This window comes from Acinonyx jubatus, chromosome D1 (genome assembly GCF_027475565.1).
Source record: "Acinonyx jubatus isolate Ajub_Pintada_27869175 chromosome D1, VMU_Ajub_asm_v1.0, whole genome shotgun sequence".
Lineage (NCBI taxonomy): Eukaryota > Metazoa > Chordata > Mammalia > Carnivora > Felidae > Acinonyx > Acinonyx jubatus.
Window position 1 is genome coordinate 26620966 of NC_069390.1, and position 21144 is coordinate 26642109.

A 21144-nucleotide genomic window follows, 5' to 3' on the forward strand; every position below is an offset into this window, starting at 1 on the left:
AAAAGATCTCAGGGAGTTCCTGCGAGCAGAGTGCAAACTGGTTTTCAAGATCAGAGATGAAGGGAATAAGGGTTTTCAAAGAAAACGGGTTTTCACTGAGTACTTCAAAGCACTCTACTTGATTTTCGGTATGACAGGCAAAGACGAGTCAAAGAAAAAAAGAAAGAAAAGATACGCAAGTGAGCTAATGGACAAGAGATCTCGGCAATTTTCAAATTTGAAGAAATTTGCTATTTTCCCTAGAGAAAAAAAAAGTCCTGGTCCCCAGTGTCTCAGAAGGCTACTGGCTTAAACAAATAACAATAGCATCCTTGTGACATTGGTTTATTTTCAATTTTAAGGGTAAGCATCTGATAACACATGATACTCGGATTGAGTCCAAATTCCAGAAAGAGCCTAAAGGAATCAAATATCATTCTTCTATTCTTATGTACAGATTATTTTATTGTAAAAATGTAACAATTACAAATCAGTCTGTTGTAAAATCAATGCTATATTAGCATAAGTGTAATCCCAAGTTTAAAAAAGGCTGAGCAGTTCCAAGCAGGAATAAGCATTAAGCTATGATGTCACTGAAGTTACTGTCAAAAAACATCAATGCATTAAATGTGTTTTTTCTATAGGGAACTGAGAAAAATTAAAATTTCTGAGCAGATTATCTTTTCTTCTTATATAATCACAGACATATTTTTATTTAATAAGGCCATGAGATGATATGTAAACATACTAACTTCAGCAAGATTTTTTTTTTATCAAATAAAATCATCTTTCTGTTAGAAACTTTCATTCCAGTCATCTTAAGTGAATAATCCAAATGTCAAAGCAAATACATTTTCTTTAATATGACCGGTTAAGCCCTAACCCTCACTTCCTTCTAGGGGAACAGCATTAAAAGCCATTGCTGCATTACTTGCTATAGAAACCTGGATTATCATTTTAAAGGCATGAGCTTGCCTTTGCACACCTAGCACAGGAGAAGGCTCTATCCAGCGAAGAGTGGACACCGTGCTCTGCTTCACAGGTGGAGAGCAACCTGGGGCCGGACCAGGGCGCTGACTCTCACAGATTCGCTTTCTCCCTGGCAGCCAAGTGAGACCCATGCTGCATCAAGGTGTGAATGGCGTTCTGTGTGAAAAGAACAAGACCAGCAGGTTAATTAACTCCCTCAGCAGCAACATGGTTTTCGTCTTTGCTTTAATGTGTGCTCACACTAAAATAATAACAATTGGGAATTCATTTATCTAAACTGCCTTATATCATCCAGAGCTAAAATGAAGAGTATGGGCTTTGCAAGTGAGTTCTTTACGTGGCAAATGAGGGTCCGGACAGCTTCGGAAATCTAATAGTTGGCCCTGAGAAGAATCACTGTAAAAGGAAACCAAACTACGCCTCGTCTAATCGTAGTTAGATACCCTTCCTCTACCTCCAGGCTGCACTGGGCTCACCTTTGGTTTCTCAGCATTGTATTTGTCCAAAAGAGCCTGGATGCGGGCGCCATAGTCAGAATGGACATCACTGAAGTTCTTGACCTGAAACCAAATGAAAATGATGCAAATATTACCCGAGCCCCTAACAGGCCAGACCCCAGTGTCCGGTTCACAGTGTTTACTCGTTGGGAAGGAAGGAAGGGTAGAACCACACAGGCTCTGTCGACACGGGGTAAGATTGGGGCGGGGTCTGGGGAAAACCCTGGCCCATACTGGCTGAGCAACCTTGGATAAGTCATTCCTCTGAGCTTCAGTGTCCACTCCCCATAAAATGAGTGAGATAATTAAGCCTACCTCACAGAACATTATAAGAAAAACACATATGAGGTGAGCTGCGCTAACGATGTGATGAACTGACCTCAGAGTGGCTCAAGTCACAGTGATTCGTGTACAGAAATGGGCCCAGACGCTACCTGAATTTTAAGTGATGTGCACAAAGACACTGGCACCTGCTGGACAACTCCACATACTTCAAGCAGGAATTCCTCACCGGGGGCTGATCCTGAGCAGACAGCAGGAGGTGGGGCACCAGGAACCCACATGAAGCCTCCCGGCTCCGGTGCATGTGAGACAAGAACGCCAAGGGTCCGAGCCCAGTTCTGCTACTTCTACACTGTCTCACTCATTCTCATCAGTAAGAGGAGCTAAAACCCGTACCCCCTTATCTCACAGAGCAACTGTCCAGCTCTCTGCTGCAGGCGGCAATAATTAAATAGTGCCTCAGGAATTTAAAGGGTTATTTTTCATACACTCACTTGTGAAAGACAGTTAAAGACACAGAACTTTGCCTACAGAGAAAGCGCCCAGCCTGCTGGTGGTACCTGTCTCCAGGCCTTTGAACACATCCCAGAGAGCTGCCGGCCAGCTGCTCCTTTGAACAGAAAAGCAGCAACCACGAGACGAGGAAACTGGGGTTGCCTAAATTTACGTGAAGCTTAGCCCTGCGGCTGGCCAGAAAACTGCCAAGTGAGAAGGCTCCGTGTAGCACAGTGAACTGCCATCAGAAATACCACGGCACCTCCGCTCAGAAGTTCAGCCTGAGTTTTGGAAGCAGCTCAGTTTTCCCCAGAGAGCATGGAAGTTTCTAGTTGCTTCTGAAGGAGGGTTAAGTGTCATGACACCCAGACAAGCTTCACGATATAAAGTTGCAATCTGTATCTCTCACCTTCTTTTTAAATTTTTTAAGTTTATTTTTTTATTTTGAGAGAGAGAGAGAGAGAGAGAGAGAGAGCGTGGACATCTGCACAAGCGGGGGAGGGGCAGAAAGACGGAGGGAGAGAGTTCCAAGCAGGCTCCACACCATCAGTGCAGAGCCCGATGCAGGGCTTGAACTCACAAAATATGAGATTGTGACCTGAGCCAAGATCAAGAGTCAGACACTCAACCAACTGCACCACCCAGGCACTCCTATATTTCTTATCTTCTAAAGTCTAAGAAAAATTGTGGCAGGACCCACATTTTTATATAGGACAGTACTCTCTTGAACAGAATTTGGCTGCAGTCAATAAAGAGCATAGGAGAGAATTCACCCGAACTCAACTAAATTATTATACGCTGGACAAGGAGCTAATGGATCAATGGATATACCATACTCACTGGAGATAAAATACAGAGAAAAGGATCAGAGGTTGGCTGGGGATTAGTATTGATTTTTTTTTAAGTCCAATTAGCTCAAGTACAATAAAAATGACACTTCCTTTTAAGGGTTCTTTCACACAGCTGCACTCTCTTCGGCCAGCAGATGTCACCCGTCAGCTTACAAAGCGTGACTCACCGCTTTCTTCTGGATGAAAAGTTGTGCATCTTTCAGATGGCCAGCAATGTTCTCACACAGGCGTTTCCTCTCCTCTTCATTCAGTACCTTCATATAGAAGGTCCGCACCTGCTCAGTGAAAATGCACAGTGCAGAGAATCAAATAACCAGTTTATCATGAACAAAACTCACCCGATGGGCCACTTTTGAAATGAAAAAGTAAGACTTCTTATTGGCATAAGAATGAAAACGATTTCAGAATTTAAGGATAATTTAAAGTTCTAGTTAAAATTGTCATTTGTGCGGAGTTCCTCACTTTTTTTTTTTGTTTTATTTTAAGCAAAACAGAAAGAATTCAGTTGATCAGAGCCCACAACTGCTTCTTCATAACGTCCTTCTTTGTCAGTGTTTGTAAATCTCTTATGAACAGAAAACCATACAGTCTACCATTAAGAATCCCACCACACCTTAACACTGCCAAGTCCAAAGTGTGCAAGCTGTCATCACATAGAAACTCAGCACAATACAACCTTTGTTCAATTCACCCAGAACCACAGAGGAAAAAAATTCTAATTCATTAATATATATCCTTAGTTTTTCAGAAGCCAAGCTTTCTTGGAGAAGACACAGGGTGCCTGGGTGGCTCAGTCAGTTGAGCGCCCAACTCTTGATTTCAGCTCAGGTTGTGATCTCAGGGTCATGGGATCGAGCCCCGCATTGGGCTCCACACTGAGTGTGTAGCCTGCTTGGGATTCTCTCTCTCCCTCTCTCTCTGCCCCTCCCTGCACTCCCTCTCTCTAAAATAAATAAAATGAAAAAAAAATTTTTTTATGAAGATACATGTTAGTAATGATATTTTGTTTATATTATTGAGCTCACCTCTAAAATTAGTATCAATAGATTAAAATGGAAAATTGGAGCTTAGTATTGGTATAGGAGCCCTAATGGACTTTGTTCATTTCTGAAATCAACCATTTAAAGGTAATAGCTATGATTTTAGTCTACTATTTCATTCATTCAATCAACCGATACTTATTTATTGAGTACCTATAATGTACCAGGCACTGTTCTATGCACTTTATATTAATGTTTATAAAGTTTAAAAAAATCCCATTATCCAAAATATCAAATTCATAAAATGTCAAAATGTTCATAGCTTTTCTAAATATGTTATCAAATATCAAGCCATAAAAACATTGTTTAAAAATTTGAGCAAAGTTTACATTTGATACCAAAGTTTAAAAATCTGACTTTTGATAAGAAGACAATCCAGTCACAGTACTGCATTATGGGGATTTTCTCAGATCTCTCCCTCAATTCACTAATTCTCTCTTTAGCTATATCTAACATATTGCTTAATCATCCACTGAGTCCCCATATCGATTAAATTCTTATTTGAAAAATTGTACTTTTTCATTCTAAAAATATCTATTTGGATCTTTCCTAAATCTATTTGTTTTTGTTTCCTCACATCCTATTCTTATCTTGTAAATCATATTCCTTTCTGTATCTCCTTGAATACTGTATACATGCTTATTTTAAAGCCCTTTTAGATTATTCTATAATGTACAGGATTTTTCCATCTATTGCATGTGCAATTTCTCAGGGCGATGGATTTCCCTATATGTACTGTAATTTTTCCCTGTGACTCGTGTCCAACAGGAGTTTTCTGCACAACCAACTGTATCCAAGTTATGAAGGTGTCTTGTGATATTTTCACCATCTCTGCAGAAGCCTAGCAGGGTTCACTGACCCACTGTCTCTCACTTCAGGGCTTCTTTATGGTTCTAAGTGGAACAAGAATACAGAGACCTCACCTGAGAGGAGAGGAGCAGAAGAGTGGGACCCCCAATTTCTCAGGAAATCTAGGGCCCACATGCCACAAGCTGCAGCCTCAGTCTGGTGGATAGTTTGTTCCTGGCGGTTCCTGGCTCTCACCATGTCAAGAGCCCAATTCTAGCTCTCTGCAACGCAAGGAGCCTGAAGCCTAAACTCCTACCCCCTTAAGTCATAAATAGGGTCTGGTTACACACCGTAATATATATACCTTCAATGTTCACACACTGTTGTTATTCCTAGAGATTTAATTTTGTTTGTCAGCTCAACTACTTTTTAAAAAAATTTTAAATCTAGCATGTCTATGTGTGATGAGTAGAAGTAAGGCATCCTGTGTCCCATCAATCACCATCAAACTGAAAGGAATTTGGTCCTGCAATTTCAGTAGTGTGCTGGAGCCCGCTTGCTCATGAGGGCATATTGTGATCTTTTCACAAATTTTGTGACCTGCTTACCATAGCCGTTATTAAAAATTCAATTACATAAACTTACAATTAAATAAATTATATTGCAAACAAAGATAATAAACTCCTGGGTTCCTGGGTGGCTCAGTTGGTTGAATGTCTGACTTCGGCTCAGGTCATGATCCCACGGTTCATGGGTTCAAGCCCCGCACTGGGCTCTGTGCTGACAGCTCAGAGCTGGGAGCCTGCTTCCAATTCTGTGTCTCCCTCTCTCTCTGCTCCTCCCCTCCTTGCACTCTGTCTCTCTCTCTCTTTCTCTCAAAAATAAACATTAAAAAAATTTAAAAAAAATAATAAACTCCCAAAATGTATGATTTCCCAATTAATACATGTAACCTATGCTCCTGAGGTTATTTGTGTCTGCTGTATCTCTACAGTGGAAATACTGAACACCATATCCCAATGCCACAGATTCAGTGACACCATGTTGCTAGCTTAAAATCAGCTCCAGGGAATATCTTCATCAAGAAAATTGACAAGCACTATAAACCAGGGTTTCCCCTGCCCTCCCCGCACACAACTGCTAATATTTATCAACACACCACTGAATAAAAACCATACAAAAAACTTGTTTGCCTAGGATCTGGCTGGTCTAGCTCCAAGAAGTTTTTTAAAAAGTACATGTACAAACAGAGATGAACAGCACCCCATCTCATCGTGCAGACAAGACGACTGCAATGTAAATAGTATGTAACCCTTACCATCTAAGCCTGGCTTCAGCATTCACACCACTCAGGTCAAAGGCAGGCTGGGACTTGGAAGTCAAACTGAAGAAGTCTCCAGGGTGCTGTGATCTGCATGTTCTTATACCTGGCTTGCAACCACCATCTACAGTTGCTCACTACAGGTGGCACGGACTCCACACATGGGACGGCTGTTCTAATTTATTAGCCAGATAAGGATTCTGAACAGCTTTATCAGCTCCAACACTTTAACCACAGACCTTTGACCAAATTCCCTTTAAACATTTTTTTAAACATTTTTTTTTAATGTTTATTCATCTTTGAGAGAAAGAGAGACATAGCATGAACAGGGGAGGGGCAGAGGGAGAGAGAGACACAGAATCCAAAGCCGGCTCCAGGCTATGAGCTGTCAGCACAGAGCCCAACATGGGGCTCAAACTCGTGAACCACGAGATCATAACCTGAGCCAGAATTGGACACTTTAACCAACTGAGCCACCCAGGTGCCCCCAGAAAACTGGTATTTTTACTAGTCTATACAAAGTGAGAGAATGATTTTTTTCTTTAGTAAGCTTATTAATTGAAGTATAATAGGCCTATAGTAGAGGGCACCAACCATAAGTGTGAGGTTCAATGATTTGTAAGTGAACACACTATGTAACTACCACCCAGATCATTCACACTCAGAAATCTGCCCACTGTAGTCCCTTTTCCCAGTCACTTTCTTTCCCCTCCAACTGCCTCCCAAAAGGCAGTTCTTTTGACTGCTAATATTTTATTTATATATTTTGAATTTTTTAATGTTTATTTTTGAGAGAGAAAGAGAGACAGAGTGCAAGCAGGAGAGGGGCAGAGAGAAAGGGAGACAGAATGTGAAGCAGGCTCCAGGCTCCGAGCTGTTAATACAGAGCTTGACACAGTGTTCAAACCCACGAACCGTGAGATCATGACCTGAGCCAAAGTCAGATGCTCAACTGACTGAGCCGGGTGCCCCGACTTCTAATATTTTAACTGTGTTTTGCCAAATGTGCTTATCCAAGCTCTTGTTGAACATTTGGTAACATGAACAGTCCTGTACGTTTCTTCAGGTGCTCATATGTACACATTTCTATTGGGTTCCCACACAAGAGTGTACTTTACTAGGTGAAAAGACCCACACGTGTTTAGCTTTAATGGATCCTGATACACAGTTCTCTGAAACAGCTGGACTAATTTACACTCACAGGAGAGTTAGAGTTGTTTCTCGTTCTCTCAACACTTGGAATGGGCAGTCGTTTTAATTCTAGACATCCTGGAGCATATGTAGTGCTATCTCTTTGTGGTTTCATTTTACATATCCCTGATGACTACTGAGATAAACCACCTTTCGTATGTTTTTCAGTCATTTGGATATCCTCTTTTGTGAAGTACCTATTCAAGTCTTTGCCCATTTTCGATTCATTTGTCTTTTTCTCACTGCTCTGTAGAAGTTTTTTACATATTCTGGACATGAGTCTTTAGTTAGAGGAAATGCAAATATATTCTCTCACTCTAGAAGCCACTTACTATCTAAATTAATTTTTGCAGACATTGTATTAGCTAGTTTAACACTGGAATAGGCCTCATGCAGGCAAAATTCTTTGAGAGGCAGGGATTGTATTATAATATACTTGGTAACATATTGCCTCACCAAGAATAATGCAGTTACCACAAAAGGCTTTTAGAAGGTGTTTAACTTCATCTAAATGTGGTTTATATCCTACTATAAAGTAATTTCTTTATTATATACACATATCTATGTATACACATATGTGCCTTTCAAATAAAGGTATCTCCACAGTGAATAAATTCATGTATTTCAATATCTTTTACTTGGAACCCACATTTATAAACTGAGAAACTAGATATAGGTCCTATTCTAAGTTTATATACTAAGTTTAACACCAGCAACCCAAACAGAGCTCTTAAGGCAACTAGACTCTTTAATTTCATTCTTCTCTTGTGTGAGGTATAAGTTGTACTGGGCACGTTAATGAGGAGGCTGCTCTATAAAGTCAAAGGGTCTCTTACAGTGCATCCACAGAGAGAACAGCTCTTAGGCAGCCACAGGGGATTGGAAAGAGGGTGGGTACTTGACCAAGGGCAGTCAACCATAGGCTGGCCAAAGGCCAATGATGCAACCTGAAGTGAAAAGATCAGTCAAATCAGACTTCCTCTCTCCAGAAACTGATATATAAATATTGAGAGACAGAGAGAGAGAGAGAGAGAGAGAGAGAGAGAGAGAAATGGTAAAAAAAAAAAAAAAAAAGTGATACATGGAGAAAGAAGCCATAAAGAAGGTTAGGCCATGGTCAGAGCAATGTTAGAACAGAAGCTACGAGGTGGTGAGGAGAAACTCGGGAGGACATGGTAAGAATAAGAAATCAGTTCTAGAAAACAGAAGACGACAGGTGCAAAGCAGTGGAGTAACATGAACAGAGTGCCCTATGGTGGAAACATGCATACTTTTGCTACCGAGGCTCCTAGAGCTAGGCTATTGTGAATCAAGTCCCAGCCCCTTAAATCTAGGCTGTCCTGCCCATCTTCTTAGATGTGGTTGTACTTAGTTGCCTTATTTGCCCATCTCTTACATTCTTATGTGTCACTGCTTCCCCAATGGCCCCCACCTATAACCCCTTCAATAAAATTTGGGGGAGCTGAAATGAGTCTCCATACCTTGTACTGAAAGAGCATAGCAACACAGCTCTCCAACTCCATCTAATAAAGGGACTGATTTATGATTACGGATGTCTTCCATGAATTCAGTTTAAGACATATTAGACACTTTAGGAGGGGGAAATATGCAGACACTAACAAGAAACTGATCTAATGCCTCTCACGGCTGACAAAAGAGTCATTACCTGAGTGACATTGTCTTCATTGGCACTGTTGAAGCGCTGCACATCTGGAGAACACCGGCTGCTATGTTCGATGGCACAGCGCTGTTCTTGGGGGGCGCTAAAGCTATTGGGGTAATAATTTGGAGCACCACCTTCAAAAAAAAAAACCATACGGATTCACTTAGGGAGATGAAAACTGAAGTAAGTCTGAAAACAGTCAACGTGATAAGATATAATTCAAGTGGCAATTACATATACACATATATACACACACATGCCTGCGTATATACACATACAATACATGTGCATGCCATGTACCTATTATTTTTAAGGTCTTCTGTTTAGCTACAGGCAGGACTCAGATTCTTAAAGAACAATGCCAGCTTCCAAATGCCCTCACATGGGCGGGCCCACTCTGGGTCTTGCTGAAGAGATCTCAAGGTTGCTTGAACACTTCAAGGGATCTGACCTTTAAAATCCTCTGGTGCTTACCAGTACGAATATATTCATACAGGTTTGATCTGGCCCCCACAGAAGAAGAGACCCAAAGACACATTTCAAATCTGAGAGTTGCATTTGGGCTTGAGCTCAATTCAAACACCAAATCACAGAATTCTTGGGAGCAACTGAAAGTTGCTCTGCTCCTTCAATCTACAGACACATAAACGGAGCCCTGAGCTGTTAACTGCCTGCCGCATGGTCACGTGGTAACTAGTGGCAGAGCTGGTGTCGGGGATCTTTTTTGTGCCTTCCACTGCAGCACAACCATCTTCCCATTTCCCATTCCAGAGCTCTCCTTCACCCTTCCTTCAAGGTTTTTAAGATTCTCGAAGTCTCTTTCCTTTATTGACTATGACTTTATTCAGCTCTAGCTTCACTTTCGCTTCCCTCCACAGATGAATAAAAAAGGGTTTTCAAAAAAATTTGGTATTTCAGGTATGTCAGCACTCATTTTATCTAGACTTCTAGAAAAAATAAGGATAAAATATAATCAAAACCTAGTTTACAACTTCTGGAATAAATGAAAAGGCTTTTCTTTTTCATTTTGGCATATTTACTTTCCTACCTGCTTTGACTGGTATTAGCCGAAGCTTGAGTTACCTGAGCACATGCTGCCTAAATAGGAGTGGCCTAGAAACATAGTAAGTGTTCTGAACAAACCAGTCTGAGCTTGGAACTTTAACCAGCTCACTGCCAGAACAGATTATCCAGAGTGAATAATCAAGATGCACCTATACATGACACTGATCAAGGTACCAAGTGCATGTAGGAAGAAGGAAGGCACCATACTATTACGGAGCCCAATTACTAGCCCTTGGAAGTCATTCTAGGTGAGCTTCATCTATATCAAAGGTGTTGTGCTCCAACAACCAGCCACTACAGTGGTCTTCTGCATTTAGAATTAGCTTTTTGAAATGTGCCTATTTGGGTAATTTTAAAATTCTATTTCCAAATAAGTTCCGACCTTTACTCAAAGTAGGAGTTGTCTTCAAGTCTTTGACTGCTGGAAACAATTAAGCTCTTTCATCAAAACTCAAGAGCACAACCCAAATGCTTGGCTTTTAAAACTGGGCAAAGGGTGTGTCAAAATGTATCCTTAAGTAGTTTTCTCATACATGTGCCACTATAATGGTAAACAAGAATGATAAACATGAAACAGGTACTAATTAATGAAGTTCTGAAATCTACATGAACCTCTCTGATACAGGTAGTCTCAATAACAGAAGGACAGGAATATGAAAGAAAAAAAATCACTTTACAATAAAAATACAGAAGACAGATACAAGGAAGTATCAATTACTTTGGGTAATAACACACCCCGTTAGCCCTATAAACCTCAGAAAGCAGAAGTATTGCAAACACCTAATATAATCAGTTAGTGAGTAAATAAACTTGTTAAATACATAGAAAAGGCTTAGTCATGATGATAACAAATGCAAGGCACAAAATCACATAAACAAAATAATCTTAAGTATATAAAAAATAGTCACAGAAAAAAATACAGCAAGAAATACAGCAAAATGCAACAGTTGTGGTCTCTGAGGGCTGGGGCTATAAGTGGGTTTTCCTTCTCCCTTCTCTTCTTTCCCTTATGTTTTCTAAATTTTCTTTAGGGCACATGTATTATTATTATTATCATAGAAAAGTCATCTTTGAATATAGACATCTATAGCCATAGATATAAATATAAATCATCAGTAAAATTTCTAAAGGGATCAATGTAAGCAGCCTATTACTAAAATAAATGTGTCCTAAATAGAAAACAAAAAGAAAATTAAAATCTATATTAAGCTAGAAAATATTAAAAGGAAAAAAACATTAATTAAACAGTCTCTAATTAGAACAAGTTATCACAAATAGAAGCTGCTGATACATGGCACCAAAAACAGAAGTCAAAAGAAAAAAATCATAAATTTGAAAAATGAGTTCCAAAAAACAAAATGATGCACTACAGTCTCATCTCACCAGTTGATTTACATGAATTCAACTACATGCCCTTAGTGAAAAGGGAAGAATGCCTTGATTTACTCTGTCTCCCTTATCTCACCTGCCCCATCCCCTCTGAACTCTAGCTACATTTGCTCCTCCTCAGCCCCGGCTAAGTGCAAAGAGGAACAAGAAACAGGAACTCTTGGCTGTTGCACTTCCAAGAGTCCAAGTCCTAGCGATTTAATAAACTATCTACTTTGTGAAGTCCCTAAAACCTAACCCCTAAATTGAATGCTACTCGACAACAGCCAGTGTGTGAAGGATTTTCCTCCCTGCCTTTCACTATCAGATGGACAGCAAGTAAAAATGTGAGATGGGAACTGTCAATAAAACCTATCAGATAAAGTATACAGATAAACTTTCCTTGCTTCATAGAGGAGAAGGTCCCCTGGGTCTTCTCCACAGAGCAGGACACGGCAAACCGCTGGCCTGGCATGGCGTCCCCTGCCCTCTCCCCGCTCAGCAGGGCCCTCTGCCCTCCCTGGGCGAGCCGAATGTCTTAGGCGTACCCTGATTGTCGACCATGCACATGGGGCCGTCACGCTGGTAGTTGGCCACTCGAGCACGGAAAGGACAGTTCACAGGTATCTGAAGATAGTTGGGTCCCAGGCGGTGGCGGTGGGTGTCAGGATAGGCAAAAAGGCGGCCCTACAGTTATAAATGAAACAGGCATTGGTGCTGTGCAGTAACAAACAAAACAGAAGGGTCTATAAACTTCATTCTCAACTTTGTAGCACAAAGCACTCTGTACCGGGTTACCACAAAATGCTGCCTACTATCCCCTGAAGACAGCAAAGTTTCTTCCCTTATGAAATGAGTTCTCCCTAACTGAACAGCTCTTAATCTTCCACGTCACACAGCGAAACAACTCCAGATTTTCACACCTGTTCTAGGTAAGAACTCCTTTGTTTTCTCAAATAACAAGTTAGCGTCCTGTCTTATATTACTTCCTACTCTCAGAGATGTATCACATCGTAGGCAACTAACTGGAATCTGTGTCCTTTTCATGGTGATCTGGCTTACCACTTTGGATGACCCTTGAAAATTTATGAACGTGACCTTGCTGAAAGGTAACTGAACCCACCGTCCATTACCATACAACCACTACCACCCTCGGACACTCCTCAGCTCCCGTTGGAGTAATTTCAAAGTTCTCCTCACTGGCTCTCCGCTTCCCGCCCCTCCTCCGACAGTATCGTCCTACACACTCCCGCCACAAGAATGGGCCTAAGGCCCCACACCGATTACGTTACTTACCTACTTTAAACCTTTCCTCACTGGTCACCAAGTGGCTAAAGGAGTATCACGGTTCTTCCCTACATGTCTCCTCACATGCTCCAAGGCATTAGAACTCACAGCCAATGACTTGAGAAGTTGTGGAAAAACTGGGCTAGGGACTGATATCTTGACTGCGCCCACTCCATAAAGCCCTTTCACTTTCTAAACACACTTTTAAAAAACTGTAACGACAGCACTTTGAATATAAAATACATGTTTGCCACAACCACCATGCTGATAGAAATTGTATGATTCATTCATATAATTCAATTCACCCATATAATTGCATGGTTTGCATTTATCATCTTTTCTCAGGACTCTCTTCCCAACAGTTTCAATGAAATGGCTTAGACATTTATTTTTTCTTGTTGCAGAGAACATGTATTTGATCTGTGGTCCTTTCCCCTGGGCCTAGGCCTCCACCCAATGCTTCAGTGCTCTTCTAATTGTATGACTTGGTGTTGTTAACTGTCTCCATGTCTCACTGTGGTCCCAGAGACCCATGGTGACACGGATTGTGAAAAGAATTTTGATGACATTTGCTCCTCACCCTGTTTCCTCAATGCCAAGGCTATGCAGTCTTGGCTCTACCCGTGCCAAGTTCATGCCTTGACAAATCCCATTAACCTCCTTCACATGGTCCAGCCGCCTTCCAACTCCAGGCGGGGAGGTTGAGGGCCCAGGGTCATGCTGTCTTGGCTTCCTTTCCTTTCCATTTTCAACACAGGCACTTCTGCCTATCCTCTGCACTCTGCTTGGCCTTTCTTCTCTCCTCCCTAACCTTCACTTCTCTCTTGTTCTGTCACCAACTGTAGCGATGCTACTTGATCACAGATCACATTTCTCAAAACGGAAGAAACCTTCTTTTCCTAAAAGGTCTAACTGTACAAACTTCTACTTAAGCACTGAAGTCCCCTCTGACGTATGTTCCATGTACCCAATCCTACGTCTTCTACTTCAGGAAAAAGTGACTGCTTACAGTTTAAATACGGTCCACCATTGTATCTATACTCAGGTCTCTCTCCTGCCCCATTTCATCTCTGTTGAAAACTGAAATCCTATCCATTCTTCAAAAGCTATCTCAAGTGATAGCTCATTCTCAAAACTCTGTCATCATCCTCCTAACAGACAAGATTTCTCCTGATTCACGGAGCCTTCTGCTTTATATTATAGTTATTTTCAGTCTTTATATCTGTTATAGCAGCCAGGACAGTTTGCCACACACAGAGGTATTCAATTTATAGTAGTTAAATTGAACTGAAAACGAACAAAAACTTATTTTCTATAAAAGTCCCAAATGTTCCCAATGTCAAATCAAACAAGGTTCTATTAAAAAAAAAATACAGGGCACCTTAGCTTGTCTCCATGGACAGTGACTCCTGAACTGGACTTGGACACTTATATAAGAAGCATCCATCTGTCACTATGGTCTGATCTGGGGTAATGATCTTTAACCCCTGTATCATGGTCAGAGTCCAAAAACACAAGAGATTGATTTACTCACTAATTATTAAACCAATTATTTTCCTACTGATTTCTGGCCCCCCAAAAATATTTTTCCCTATTTCTACTCTTTTTTTTATGTTTATTTACTTTGGACAAGGGGATGGAAGAGGCATAGAGAGAGGGAGAGAGCGAATCCCAAGCAGGTTCTGAGCTGTCAGGGCAGAGCCTGACCTTGGGTTCAATCCCATGAACCTAGACATAATGATAGGTGTCGAAATCAAGAGTCGGACGTTTAACCAAATGAGCCACCCAGGCTCCCCTACTCTTTCTACTCTTGAAAGAGCATAATGGAAAGTGATTAAAAAAAAAAATAGTGAATGAGTAGGAACATTACTGAGACAAATGGTTAAATTAACCCACTGCCTTCAATCAGTGGCAACAGACATTTAGTTCATAAAAACCATCTCCTGTCTCCTTTTACAGATGGAAAAATTCAAGCATCACCATGGAAGAGGAAATGAATCAAGTTATACTGACCAAGGTGTTATAATCAATTAATAATATTCCCTCCCATCAATTACAGACTGAACAAAGAGTGCTTTCTTTACTCTATGGATAGCTGAGGTTTTTCTAATGTAACTTCTTTTAAACTAAGAGACTAAATGTCAAAGTCTTAACATACTGAAAGACTTTACTGTGAAATTTGCTTTATACTGTAATACTATAATTTACGAATGCTTCAGTCAGACCCACAGGAACTGAGGAAACTAAGGACCTAGATGAAAATTTAAGTGATGTTTTGGTTAATTCTTCATACAAAAGTCAGGCCAAATTACACAGTGTGTGTGTGTCTGTGTGTGTGTGTGGGGGGGGTGGGGGGGGGGGTAGGCCCACGCACACATATATGTGTGCTCCTGCCTCTGAACATCTCAATCCACCAGGTTTACCTGAAGCATTTTGTCAGGGCTGGGCTCAATTCCAGGTGGCATGTTGCTTGGGTCAAATGCCATCTGTTCAACCTCAGCGAAGTAATTCACTGGATTCCGGTTTAAAACCAGTTTACCAACTGGGATAAGAGGGTAGTCTTTGTGAGGCCAAACCTAAAAATAAATGTCATATTCACAATTACCAGACAACCAACTACAGGAAACTAATATAATGAAGCCCATGATAATAAGTGAAAATAGTGATTTTTTTAATCCAATAAAATGAAAAGAACTTCAACTGAGTACATTGGTTAAATCTTTCACACCAGTTAATGGTAAATATTGACATCTTCCCTGGGCACAAGTACATCAGCTTTTCAAGATCTGCTAATCTTGATTAGCTATTCCCTGCTAATAACGATAGATCAAGCCACCTAGAAGAACTCAGTGAACTCAGCAAACAGGAACTAGAAGTGTGATGCACAGATTAGGAAAATCCAAAGAGGCACCACTGCCATTTTGTACGTGACTTCTCTATCATTATGAATGCTTGACTGGAATCTGTAAAATTAGGCACAAAGAGACTTAAAAAAGAAAACAATTTGGTTGTCAACGGACTCACCTTGGTGACATCAAATGGATTAAATGGAAAGGTTTCTGCCTCACTGAACGTCATGACCTGGATGTAAAAAGTCCAGGAGGGGTAGTTGCCTGTGGCGATGGCATTGAAAAGGTCTCGGAGGCCATAGTCAGGATCTTCCTGGGAAAGTCGTGCTGCGTCTTCAACAGAAAGGTTTTTGATGCCCTGGTCAGTCTGCAGAATCAGAGAAAGAGGCTCACACTGAAACGTACTGGCAAAGTTACGGAACTTTAATCAGTTATGCATTGAGGAGGATGAGCAATGCTACACAAACACTGGACCTTCCTTGTGACAATTCTACTCTTCAACTCTGATCCAAATATGAATTTATCAACAAGAAATTCCACTTGGTTATCCTCATTCTTTTAAATATGCAGGGATTCTGTAGGTGCATTTCATATTTAAAATTAGTCCTCTCTTTCCCTTTCTGTACCCTGAATTTTTTTAATTTAACTCTTAACATATAGTTGATTTTCAACGTCTCACCCATAATAAGAATGCTGTGACACTGTCTTCAGGAAAGCCAAAAACTTTTTGGTGTAACATATACAAAACATAAAATGTACCACTTTAACCATTTTAAAGTGTCCAATTCAGTAGATTTTTTTGAGTATATATCTCAAAATAAAGTTGCCAGGTAATATGGTAATTCTATGTTTGATTTCTTGAGGAACATCAAAATTGTTTTCCAGGTGGCTATTATTTCAATTGTTATACTCATATTACTTTTCAAATCAGAAAAAAAGAGCAAAAAATATTTTTTAAATGAGCAAAAAATTAATAAAAGGACTATCTTTTTTCATGAAGTAATTTTTAACTCCCTATTTTATAATAGCTCAAATAAATTACTGAGATTATGCTCAGCTAGCATCCCTCCACCTCTACTGTCTTCCTTTTTTTAAAAGAAATCATAGAATCATAGTTCATACAGCTGAAAAGAACTTCAGTAGAGCCACTCTGAACCAATTCTCTGACTATGAGTAGGCAAAATTAGTATTCTGACTTCCCAAGCAAGCCATTAAAACCCAAATAAGTTAGTCACTGTCACCAGTGTTCCTATTATCACACCATACTGCTCTTCAACAGATTTCCACCTATATCTTATTCTGAAGATCCCCACAAGCCAAGCTTCGAAAGATTTCCTCAGCAAAGTGAACTCTGAAACTCTTTCTATCACAAAAATCTCAAGTCTCTCTAACCAGTGGCAAGACCTGAACTCTTCTTACTATCAGACCAGAAGTACAATCACCTTCCAGATTTAAAACTGGAGGTCACCGTCTGCAGATCACCCAGAGAGCGAATCCATTAAATTGTGCAATAATATTGCAATACTTTTCTGATTTTAATTGAATTCCCTTGGGTTCAGAAAAGACTAACCATAGGTCAGAATAATCCAGACTGATACATCCAAGTATCAGTATCCAGGTCTCAGGCTATCCCAGGGCCCTCTGCTGAAGAGACCCATAAGCAACCCAATCCTCGCAGGATCATGGACAGTTGCTATGATTATCCCAATTTTAGAGTGACAAAGCTGGAGCACAGAGAACTTTCAATAATAGTAGACCAAGTCACAGTTATCTAGAAGAGGGAAGAGGTGAATTCAGACTGGTCCAACTACAAAGCCACCACCATGCCAGTGCACCAGACACAATCACTTAGTCTGGCTCCCAGTGACACTACACCTCTCCTCTTGGCACTTACAAGCCCACAGGGCAACTGTTTCTTAAAACTGTTCCTTGCCAAAGATTATAGATCCAAGTTATAAGTATAAAGAGGGGAGACAGTTTTCCTGTTTGATATACATACATAAGTTGTTCAGATAAAGATTAAAACAGGACAGAAGGAAAAAACAGGTCTTGGGACAGATACCATTAGGAGGGAGACTGCATTTGTCCTCAGTCCACTTCTGTTTGTGCTTATTTTAGCAGTAGTATTTGGAAACATGTTCTTAGGCAACCAGAGATTCTTTAAATAACCTTCTAGAGTTCTCTGAGAATACTGCTTATTGCAACAAATGCCAAGATCATAGTAAGAAAGAAGAGCCCTTTAAAACACTTCAATTAATTCAAATGTTCTCAAAGCTTCCCCTGAAGGAAAGTTATTTGATATGATTGTATGAAAGTAAATGAAAAAAAACAGAATTTTTATTTTCTTACATTTGTAACTGATTTTACTTTTTTCCCTATTCAGAATATACCCTTGATAAATGCTAAATAAATGGATGGAGGAGTTAAAAAGTTAGAAGAAATGTTTCTGGAAAGATAGCATCAGACATTGAGAGTAATGGTGAGATTGGTATTATAGACAGGAAGTCCCCATTTCTGCCACTGTCCCCTCCTGGACCACAAAAGGTATCTATGCTCAAATCGATGACTCTGGGCTAGGAAAGGCAAAGCAACATAATACTTTACTGTTTGCTAAGGCTTGACTCTAAACTCCAACAAAGAAGTCTAGAAAGCTAGGCTAAACATGGTAGAAATCTCCTTTCATATAGCATGAAGGCCTGTATTATCTCCTTACATTTGAGCCCAAAACAAAACCTTAGGTCTTCCCTCTCCAGGGAGAATGGATACGCACCTGCCAGCACCAGAAACATTAACTCAGAGAACCAGCATGAAATGAGTATTTTCCCAAATATTTACACACTTCTCCCAGGACCCCAGAAGGAGAAGAGAGCTTGACCGTTGCCAGCAGCTGTGTGTTCCTACCCTCTGGCCACATGGAAAGAGACCAAAGAGAGCCCACACGGTTCCCCTAACAGGGCAGCACACACCTGTTCATTTGGGCATAGCCAACAGAAGAGTCATGGTCCTGATCAACTGAGTCAATACTTCCCAGCCTTCGGAGTGGACATAAGGGAAAGGTGGAAAGGGCCTTGATCTCTGCCCAATCCTCAAGAGAAGTAAGGAGACATGGGTGGTGAGAGCTTTGTCCCCTCTTCCCCAAAGGCAACACGTACCTTATAATGGAATTTGCAATAAACTACCTCTCCACTCGCATTAACCAGCTTGAAAGTATGCGATCCATATCCATTCATGTGCCTGTGTCCATCTGGAATCCCTCGATCACTGAACAAGAAAGAAACCTAAGAAACAGAAAAGTAAATAAAGCCTAAATTTTTTCAGTTTCAATCAAAACATCCTAGATTCTTAAGACATTCCTAAGTTTCCAAAAAAATCTCTTAATGACATGGGACACACTAACCAAGTACCCACAGGAAAGGTTATCATTAGTATCATTTATACAAAATAACAAGAATTTTAAAGCAGAATGATATGTAAATCATTAGCCTCATGGCTCAAAATTCTATAAAGAAAAGCAAAAGCAAATCTGAAAACTAGCTAACTTGTTATTCAAAATCTATTTTAACAGTAAACGTGTTTGGTACCACTTTTCCCTTCTCTCCCTGATAACAAAGAGCTTTACTTCATACTAGAGGCTTTAATCCTTAGTATTGGGAAATATCAATTGATAATGTTTCTAGATCATTTAAGGCCTATGAATAAGGGAAGATGAACAAATGCAGATTATAAGACTCTTCAGGATCAAGCAACCTGAGGAAGCCTCCCAAAAAGAAAGTCAGAAACCAAGTGCAGTGAGATAACCAGCACTGGAGAAATGGCACTACGGCGCATAATTAACAGTGACATGTTCTGATACAGTGAAAAAGGAGAGCCCCCACCTGATGCAGAGACTCAGGGCGCAGGCTCCAGAAGTCCCAGACCATGTCCGGATCCTTCAGGTGCGTTTGAGGGTTTCTCTTTTGACTGTGGATAAAGGATGGAAACTAAACAGAAAAGGAGACAAAAATCCAAAAATCAAGTTTATCAGAGTGACGGTGTCTTACATTATACATTGCCTATTGTTAGGTAAGCAATATAATTGTTATAATTGTTGGATGATAATTCTGAATAGTATAATCCCAGAATTTCACACTGCCAAACCCTAAAACAAAATTTACCCTCTGCATGTTCCCAGGACAAAGTGCCTCTTTTCATTCATGGCCTTAATGGGAATAGTCCCATTACATGGAAAACTGGACTATTCCCATTAAGTCAGTGAATCTTGAAATGCCAAACTGAGGACCAACAGTAATTGTTACTTGATCTCATAAAAAGATACTAAATACAGAAAAACGTGCTTTAAAAGGCAATCCAACAAACCCAAATTCTCTTCTTTCTGCTTTTCCCAAGGCCTCTCCTCAAAGGACAGTCAAAACAGATTGTCTGAAACCAATTTAAATCAACAAACATTTGCAGAGTGCAAGATACTTTATCACCTACCAGTATGGCATCCCTGATGAAAAAAATGGGAGTGTTATTTCCAACAAGATCCCAATTACCATCCTCTGTGTAAAATTTCACTGCAAACCCACGAGGGTCCCGAACTGTGTCAGCTGAGCCCGACTCTCCAGCTAGAAGGTTCAAATGGGAAAAATGAGGCATAAGCAAGCCTAAGGTCATAAAAAAACATTAGGATCTATGCTTTCCAACCCACTTCCTAGAAGGAAATCAGTCACTTAAGTGCCTGAGCCATTATTTCTACCACCTGCCAGCCAATTCAGTCCCCAAATTAAACAAAATAATTGAGATTAAGAAGAGAGAGTTTTTGAGGTGCCTGGGTGGCTCAGTCAGTTGAGCGTCCGACTTCGGCTCAGGTAATGATCTCCTGGTTTGTGAGTTCGAGCCTGGTGTCAGGCTCTGTGCAGACAGCTCAGAGCCCAGAGTCTGCTTCAGATTCTGTGTTTCCCTCTCTCTCTGCCCCTCCCCTGCTCATGCTCTGTCTCTCTCTGTCTCAAAAATAAATAAAAAACATTAAAAAAAAAAAAAAGGAGAGTTTTACATAACTGTAAAAGCTGAAAAGATTACCCACTTAACATAAAATAGTTCAAACAGGTAATTAAATTTTAAATTAAAATAAAGGAAGAAAATAATTGTAAAGATTAAGGTAGTAAACAAAGAGAATAAGTGAGTTGTCAAAATTATGAGGTTAATATCAAGAAAATGAGTTAAAATATAGATTCTTATTCTTAGCGTCATTTATTTTTTGCATCCACAGTATTTTAAAAATGCACAAACACAGACTGAAACAGAAATGGAATTATTCATGCATGTGGTGTATTAAGATGTAGTTGATAGATCTAATTCTTACTCGTGCTACTGAAAAAAATCACTTAACCACTGGAAATAGAAACAGCCCCACCCTGCAAAGCAGATCCTACAGATGAGATTACAGACAATATCTGTAAAGTGCCCAACGATGAATGACACGGAGTTAATTCCCA

The 21144-nt window shown here is 40.2% G+C and overlaps 1 protein-coding gene across 1 annotated transcript in view; it reads right to left on the reverse strand.

Annotated features, from left to right (window-relative positions):
* Positions 1–308: 308 nt before the first annotated feature.
* Positions 309–21144, reverse strand: part of CAT (catalase) — a 35840-nt gene continuing 15004 nt past the window's right edge. Inside the window, exons 4-13 of the mRNA XM_015074393.3 lie at positions 20144–20274; positions 19543–19647; positions 18820–18945; positions 15843–16034; positions 15242–15394; positions 12080–12218; positions 9102–9232; positions 3262–3369; positions 1446–1529; positions 309–1125 (exon numbers count right to left, since the gene is read on the reverse strand). Coding sequence (XP_014929879.1) covers positions 1060–1125; positions 1446–1529; positions 3262–3369; positions 9102–9232; positions 12080–12218; positions 15242–15394; positions 15843–16034; positions 18820–18945; positions 19543–19647; positions 20144–20274 — 1235 coding nt within the window. The 3' untranslated portion in view covers positions 309–1059. The remainder of the gene's footprint in view (positions 1126–1445; positions 1530–3261; positions 3370–9101; positions 9233–12079; positions 12219–15241; positions 15395–15842; positions 16035–18819; positions 18946–19542; positions 19648–20143; positions 20275–21144) is intronic.